Source organism: Anarrhichthys ocellatus, unplaced genomic scaffold, assembly GCF_004355925.1.
Source record: "Anarrhichthys ocellatus isolate YVR2014 unplaced genomic scaffold, GSC_Weel_1.0 scaffold65, whole genome shotgun sequence".
NCBI classification, from domain to species: domain Eukaryota; kingdom Metazoa; phylum Chordata; class Actinopteri; order Perciformes; family Anarhichadidae; genus Anarrhichthys; species Anarrhichthys ocellatus.
The window spans coordinates 302,316-310,187 of record NW_022280095.1 but is presented as its reverse complement, the minus strand read 5'-3'; the positions used below and the strand labels follow the sequence as shown (position 1 = coordinate 310,187).

At 42.7% G+C, this 7,872-nt stretch overlaps 2 protein-coding genes across 2 annotated transcripts in view; one reads left to right on the top strand and one right to left on the bottom strand.

Annotated features, from left to right (window-relative positions):
* Positions 1-1,530: 1,530 nt before the first annotated feature.
* LOC116397280 (stress response protein NST1) lies at positions 1,531-6,231 on the bottom strand. Its single transcript, XM_031872548.1, has 2 exons — positions 6,020-6,231; positions 1,531-4,028 (listed from the first exon to the last, which is right to left on the bottom strand). Exon 2 carries the CDS (start codon positions 3,997-3,999, stop codon positions 1,975-1,977), a length of 2,025 nt encoding a protein of 674 aa, XP_031728408.1. The 5' UTR covers positions 4,000-4,028; positions 6,020-6,231; the 3' UTR covers positions 1,531-1,974.
* Positions 4,679-7,872, top strand: part of LOC116397282 (multidrug and toxin extrusion protein 1-like) — a 37,607-nt gene continuing 34,413 nt past the window's right edge. Inside the window, exon 1 of the mRNA XM_031872550.1 lies at positions 4,679-5,171. Coding sequence (XP_031728410.1) covers positions 5,107-5,171 — 65 coding nt within the window. The 5' untranslated portion in view covers positions 4,679-5,106. The remainder of the gene's footprint in view (positions 5,172-7,872) is intronic.

The following is a 7,872-nucleotide window of genomic DNA, read 5'->3' as shown; positions in this document are numbered from 1 at the left end:
TGTGTGTGTGTGTGTGTGTGTGTGTGTGTGTGTGTGTGTGTGTGTGTTCGAGAGCACGCATTGGTCCTGCGCAGTAAAGTGTAAAGATGGATGACTCATCCACCAATCATGTGACTCATCAATCACTGCAGTTACCATTTCCCTCCCTCCTTCTAAATTCTTCCGTTTTTCGGTTATTCCTCCCCCCTTTTCATTTCCATTCTTGCTGTTCTTCTCATGTTCATTTTTGACTGTCTTGGAATTTAATAAACTCCCTCTATAGGTTTTCTTAATATGCCTCGATAGTAATGCAACTTATGAGTCGCGCTGTCGCTAAGCTTTAACTGATTGTCTTCCTCTTTTGTGTTTTTGGATTTGTTATTCAAGTATCAGTGTTCTTCTTATATTTGCTGCTGTACAAGTACAACATAGCACTCGCCAAAAAGCCATTAAAAAACTGAACTTTAATAAAATAATTGCTTTTATTTTTTGTCATATAGCAAAACTAGTAATCATCATGCTGTTATTTACACATTGCACGGGCATATTTATTTAACACTGTACATCTTACAATGCTAAAGGTGACATCAACAACAACACTCTCCTTTTACAAGACAGATGGCTTCACTGTGGACACAGTGGCCCTCCTCCTTTTTGAGATTTCTTTTTTATGTTCACAGTTTATTCAGAGAAAACGACCATCTGTAGTTCCCTTGACTGTTTTATTTTTTCTCTTTTTTTGTTCTTTTTTTTTTGTTCATTTTTTAAGATGCAAGTAGAAAGACGTGCATTTAACGGTTTGAAGCACAATCCCTGACTCCCCGGCCTGAAACTTTTCAATGAAATTCTTCTGAAAATGAACAAAATGTTTGTAGCCTCTTGGTGGTAATCTGTTTTTAAAAAGCTGCAGAATAGATAGTGTGATTTCAAGTATTCTTTTTTTTTTTTTTTGGAAAGAAAGGAAAACCAGAGATAATTGATGATGCAAGAAAACTGGCAAAAAGAACAAAGTGTGAAAAAGTAGTGTGAGGATGTGAATTGCAGATGAACAATGAGAAAAGATGAGGAAGATAAAAATGACTCCTAAAAGGTCAAGGAGAACTGTATGGTGATTATGGTGGATCTGCCTTAAATATGGTGGCTGTGCCATAAATATCTAGATCCCAAAATGATTGAAAACCCTTTGACCACCAGGTTGGAAGTGTTGAGTGTTTTAAGTTTGTGCTTTTGGAGTCCACAGGGTTTCTACATTAGGACCGGTTGTGGTGATAATATTATGCATTATGATATTTCCCTTATAGAACCATGCTGCTTGTAAGGCAAAAATCTGAATCTTCACTTTGAAAAACTGAAATGTGTGTGTTTGATACCTTTTGCAAATTGCAGCTGTTTTAATTTGATCCAATCGGGAATAAGACGGGCAACTACACACATCAAATACAACAAAAATATTCTGTCATTGAACATTTGACAATAGCAGTGTTCTTTTTTTATATTTGTGTAGCTAAGAAGTAATTGAACTACTTTAGTTTTGTAATATGACTTACAGAATATAAAAGTGATTTTGTAAACATGGTTCTCTTAAAATGGGCACAACTGCTTGTGTGTACGTGTGGGTGTGGGTGTGTGTGTGTGTGTCTAGAAATCTCTGAACAATGCAAGAGCTTCAGAGATTGACCTGAATGGAGGCAGACATACACCATGGTATGTTCTGTTTCAAAATGTAAACTGAGCAAGAGGCTGAATATGGTTACAGGGAGATTAAACTGGGACCCCTTCATCCTCTCCCTGACCGAGAAAATCAACAAAAAATACAGTGATTAAAACAACACAAATCGAAGATTTTACTTCAGGACCCTTCAATTTCCATCAGGCTCAAAACTCATATCTCCCCGACTCTTCCTCCCCCCCTCTCTTTTAGCTTTTCACCAGCTACTGAATATCTATCCCGCCTCTTGTCAGTCCGTCTGATCTGGCGAATGTCCAAAAAGTCTCTCAATACATTCTGCGTTTCATGTAGATTCTCTCAATAAAGTTTTCCAGTTCCTCCTCACTGTCCAACTGAGGCACTAGCCCATCTTCCTCATAGTCATCTCCCGGTGTGACTTGTTGATAGTAGTACGGGGGTCGCCTTCCTCTCCTGGGTGCAGTTATTGGTTTGGGCGGAGGTAGGGCTTGGTAGGTCCGTGGGTGAGGAAGGATATAGTTAGAGATATAAGGGGTGAGAGGCAGGCGTGGTGCTGGCTGCTGCCTCCAGCCTTGTCCACGGTTCTTACCCCCAGCCCTGTGCCTGCGCCTTGGGGGCTGGAGGTCAAGTTCCTGGGGGCCGAACGGCTGGTCTCTGGAGGGGGAGGGCTTGCCATAATATTGTGGTTTGGGATATGGGAAATAAACGGGGTAGTATGCTCGATATGGCTTCTGGTAGTATGGATAGGAGGGGAAGGCTAAAAACTGTTTCTGGGGTTTATACCAGTAGTCGAGCTGCTTCTGAGGCTTGTACCAATAGTCCTGCTTATATGACATAACTTTGTCCTTGTGCCATTTCTTGTTGGGCTTGTTGTACCTATAAGGGGCTTTCTTGGGGTTTTTTGAGGCGGTGTAGTGGTAGATAGGCGGAGCAGCCAGAGGAGGAGGTACCAGAGGCCTGAAGCGCGGGGCAACAGGGTTGCTGTTGATTGGCAACTGTTGCAGCTCTTTCCTTTTCTTCTTCTTCTCCTCCACGTCACTGATGATCTCAATCACATCATCAGCAGGCAGGTGAAGCTTGCTGCTGATCTCAATCAGCCTGTCGATCATTTGCTGGTCCACGTCGTCTTCATCGGGGATGACCTCCTCGGAGCGCTTGTCCTCAGCAGTGTTGCTGGCAGGCCCCATGCTGCTTTTCTGCCGGGGCTTCATGTAGGACTGCTGCTTCCTCCCCATGTACTGCAGCAGCATGTCGGAGGCGATGTCTGCCAGCCTCTGCTCCTCCTCTCTGGCTCGCTCCGCCTCCTCCTGCTGCCGAAGAACCTCCTGTTTCTCTGCGCGAGCTCTCGCCTCTTCTTCCATGTGGGAGAGGCTCTCCTCTTCTTCTTCAACCTCCTCCTCCAGCTCCTCACCTTCATCCTCAAAGTCATCCATGAAGTTGCCCCCATCGACGGGTCGGTTGCGATCCTGGTTCTCCTCCCAGTGCAGCTTTTTTCCGGCTCGTGCGAGCTGAGTGTTGTATGCTTTGTAGCCCTTCAGAGGAGGCAGGATCTCATTATCTTGGAGACCCAAGTCAATGTTTTGGAAGTACCCTCTTATTTTGCGCTGCAGAGATGGATCATCTCCCTGTGAGGTGGAACTTGGCCTGGCTTTCTTTAAGAAACTTTCTAAATAATTTCCCTCCTCCTGCCCCTCAACTTCCTCTTTCCCTTCCTCCTCGTTTACACTATCAGATCCCATATCCTCAACAGACCACCCTTGATTCTCCTCTGACCTTGTGTTTTTATCTTCCTCATCCCTTTCCTTTATGTCATCACCCTGAGCAGCTGTCAAATGGCCTACAATTAGCTGTTCAATAGCCTTATCAGCCCCTCGCCCCTCCTCCTCCTCCTCCTCCTCCCCCCTCTCTCCCTCTGTCTCCCCTGTTCTTCTAATCTCATCACCCGCCACGCCTTCAATGGAGGGCAGTTTCTGACTCTCATTCTCTTCCCAAACTCTGTCTCTGCTCGCCTGGAATGCACTCTCCCCCGGGTGGTCCAGGGCCTCCAAAAGCACAGCGAGCACCTGCGCAGGGTCCATCACTCTATCTGATCGGTCATCTTGACCCGGGCCCTGGCGCCGGTCTAGCGAACCGTTGTCAGGGATGGAGAGACTCTGGGGTGAGGGCGAGAGAAAGGGGGCAAGGTTGTCCTCTCTAAGGTCTGTCCGGGTGCGCCCCTCCACCCCTCCCTCACCCCACGCAGGGGCGGCGCCAGCCAGATGTGGAGTGACAATGAGCAGGACCAATAGGATGAGGTGGGCTGTGGAAGGGGCGTGATGACAGGTCATGACCATGCAGAACTGGCAGGAGGGAGGTTAAGCACCTGAAGAAGAAGAAGGCAGAGGGAGAAGGACAAAAGACACAGGAGAAATTATTCGTTGTAGTTTATATCTTTGGGTTCAAGATTACATGTAATTTCAAAATGGCAATATGAGCACATATAGAGTATTTAAATAATATACAGCTGATTTATGAAGAGGCCAGTTTAAAATGTACAGAAGATGACGGAGGATACGTCATACTTCACTGATTTAAGGATGAGAGAACACAAATAACAGATTACCAGTCTTGATTTTAACACAATGTATCTTTACACCGTGAAGCCACCATTCGAAAGCAGTTACCACTGTGAGCAGTTGTGAAATGAACAAACGTTTGAGAACAAAGCAGCAGCCAAACGCAGCGTAATGAGCCAAGCCAAATCCAACAAAGAAAGTTGCTCGCTTCTCTCTCTCTCATATGTATTTTTTTTATTCTGGATGCTCATGATGGAAAATCAAAATCTAGTTTATGGTATTTCTTATTTGTTCTGTTTTTGCCGTTTACGTGTATATCTGGAAACACAGAGATAAGAGTCTGATCTGACCGTCTTTCGATCTAATTGCCCATGTATTTCAAGTGGAAGGTAATCATTTGCATATAGAAATTGCGCTTCGAACCTACACATGAGCCATTTCTGTGCCTGTAGTCGTGGCGTTAACCCAGTCATTATCTCTCCACCGCGCGGATAAACTGATGCATGCTCTCGTATTTTTAGTCTTCTGTTAGATTTAACCGACTAAATTATTATAACAGCAAAGAAATGCACGAATCGAATATACAGGGTGAATTTCTCGCATTTAAAAAAAAATGTCTCACCTCTTCCTCCAATCCAACCCAACCAGGACGCACGCACTTGCCATTTTAAGCGCAAAACCTCTATTTCATAAGAAAGATGCAGAAAATACAAATTGAGCTGAGCTCTGTCTCTGTATTAGCTGTGATTTTGGTATTCCGTGCCTCAACGCGATGTGAGGACACCGGTACAAAGACTGCACGCACGGGGAAGTCATGCGTAAACCTGGTGGCTACGGTTGAGTTATTTAACCCTACGGTCCCTGAGTGGTCCATCCAAATTGTAAATGAGCTGGATGGTAAATTTGAGAGGATACAGCCTTTTTTGTACAAGGAACGGGGGAAGCAATCTGTAAGTAACGCGGCTTTGTCCTTGTGTGGTGTGGGCATGTTTCTCCTCAGTGGCTGTGGTGGAATGCAGACGAACACAAATTTTAACTATTTCCATTTTCATAAACTGGATCAGAAGGGTGGAAACAAAAAAATCCCAAACCACTTAATAAGGTAGCTGGCCTACAGAAGACGTGATTTCGAATATAATTTAATTAGAATTTAAAATTTGTGGCTTTTAAACCCCCCAAAATTGGCACTTTTTTGTTATATTGACGTTTGAAAAATATTGACAGATTTTTACCGGGTCTCTTGAACACAGAAATAATTGAGATAATTCTCCACGGATTGTAGAGGCTCAACTCTTTAATTATCCCTCCCCAAAAATAAATACGAAATAACATATTCTATTGTTTTTTTGTTGTTACAATTATGCATTATTATTATAGATATTAATACATTCATATAAAAAACTTGGTTTGTACATAAAATGTGCTAATGTCTCAATTTAGTAATAATTATAATAGTAAAAATATATAGTGGAAAATAATTGTGAAAAAAATATTTCTCAATAGTTTTAAAATGTATTCGGTTTTACTTTAAAACAAAATATTGTATACAAACAGTCGCAGCACATATCTACTTTTCAAATGGACAACAGTTGGCCAGTTGTGGCAAACAGATGACATCTTCTAATTAAGTTGAGGTTTCTTCCACACACTTCAAGCCTACAACACGCCTCTCTCCTCCAAATTGTTTTTCCAAAATAAAAGTCTGAATTTAATAACGATTAGATAAATAAAATAAAAAACGTTCTGACCTATCTAATTCCAGCTTGTAAATGACAAAATGAGATGTCGTTCCACTTACCTGGAGTCCCACTGGGGGGTGGGAAAGTGGTGAAACTCACGACGCGGTTAAAGCCAAGATTACTTCATGTAGATCACCTGATAGAATTTCAGTTTCCCCCCCCTCTTTCTTCAGCTTGTGGCCAACATCAAGAAAAAAAACCAAATCTGATCTTTATTTAGTTGTGCGGTGAGTTTGTATGGCAGCAGCCCTGGTGCTAATGTACAATTGTGTGAATGTTTTCAGCCCCACAGTCAGCGCAACTTTATTGTATATACCCCTCACTGAACCACGTGACCCCCCCCCCCCCCCCCCCAGCTGCAGGCAGTGCTGACGTCACGTCCATTGATAAGAATGTTGGTGTAGAGATGGCACTGTGAGTCTAGGCTGGCCCCAGCTGATGAATGAACGGAAATGGCATGAATGAAATAGTACTTTTCCTCAATGAAAAGAGAAAATTGTATAGATAGAGCTGGTGCGCAGCCATTTTCCTTCTTGCATGTTAAAGGTTAGTGTGTTGCTTCTTCCTCCCTTGTTCCTTCCTTCCTCTGCGCCGGTTTGTCTCGGATTCAGGAGCTGGGGGAGAAAAAAAAATATGAGTGACCTTATTCACAGGCTATCAATTAGGGTCATTTAGTGACGTGCTCCAAAGAATCAATGACTTGCATCTGCGGCTGCAGACAGAAAAGTGGTGTGCACTCCAGGAGATGATTTCTCTTGCAGCCTCGTTGTTAGGCTTTTGTCTGAGGTGGCCCTGATCCTCTGTGGCTACATGGCTCTCGGGCCACAGGGAGCAGTGCTTTGCTTCTCAATTTCTGCTCAATTTCCAGGGATTGCACAATGTTCCACCCGCTGCCTCATATGATTTCTGGCTGCTCTCCATCTGTCAGCAGCACATTGTGCTCTTAACATATCACCATTCTTTTTTTCACACCACAGAGACACAAGTGAGTAACCATTTGTGTCCTAATCGGTAACCTTTAATGCTTCAGTGACTCACAGTGATTTAATGCATGAATGAATATAGGATGTATCATGAATTGTTGTTGCTCGCCATTCAGAAGTTAACTCCCTTTGATTTTTATGTGATTAGTTACGTACATTTATATTCCCCCAAATTAGTTAGAATCCAGTTATGTACATAGTGTAGGACATTTCAGACCCATGCATTTGATCAGCCTCTTCAAAAAGCAGAAGAACCTATTCTCTTAAAAATGTTGTGTTATTGTAGTCAGATGCAATCATCTCACAGGAGGGGGTGGCACATAAGGTTTTCTTTTTTTGTTTTTGTTCAAGGGAACTGTAGCACAGAAGAAGAGCACTGAAACCAAAAACAGCAAGTGCCAGTTGACAAATTAAGGGAGACTGGACAGACGTGTTTAAGCATTCGTCAACAGTTTACATCGTAGAAACGTGTGGAAGTTCACATATGGGTACCAGTTTGATTAAACCAGCTAATTTGGTGATATGATCTGTGAATTAAAATGTATTGATCGATGATATTAAGCATGATCTAATCACGTGAACTGATGGTCAACAATTATTGAGTCACTAACAGGAAGTCATGATGCATCCTGCATTCATTGATGATTCATTTAATCATCATGACTCATGCATTAGTTGCGCTATACTTAAGAACCAGATTTATACCCTTATCATAAAGTGTTCCCACCAATCAATGCATGTATATGAACAGCTTTTCTTAATAATTACCTGTATGCTATCTGACTCTAATTCTGATCGTTATCAATACCAAGGCAAGGAGAAAAATGCAGCAGCTTTACTGAGAAGTAGCGGTGCGGAATTAAGTCTGCCCAAAGGCTTTAAACCTCACTCCTGCCTGAAACAGGATAAGAATCAAAGGCTCCATGAAG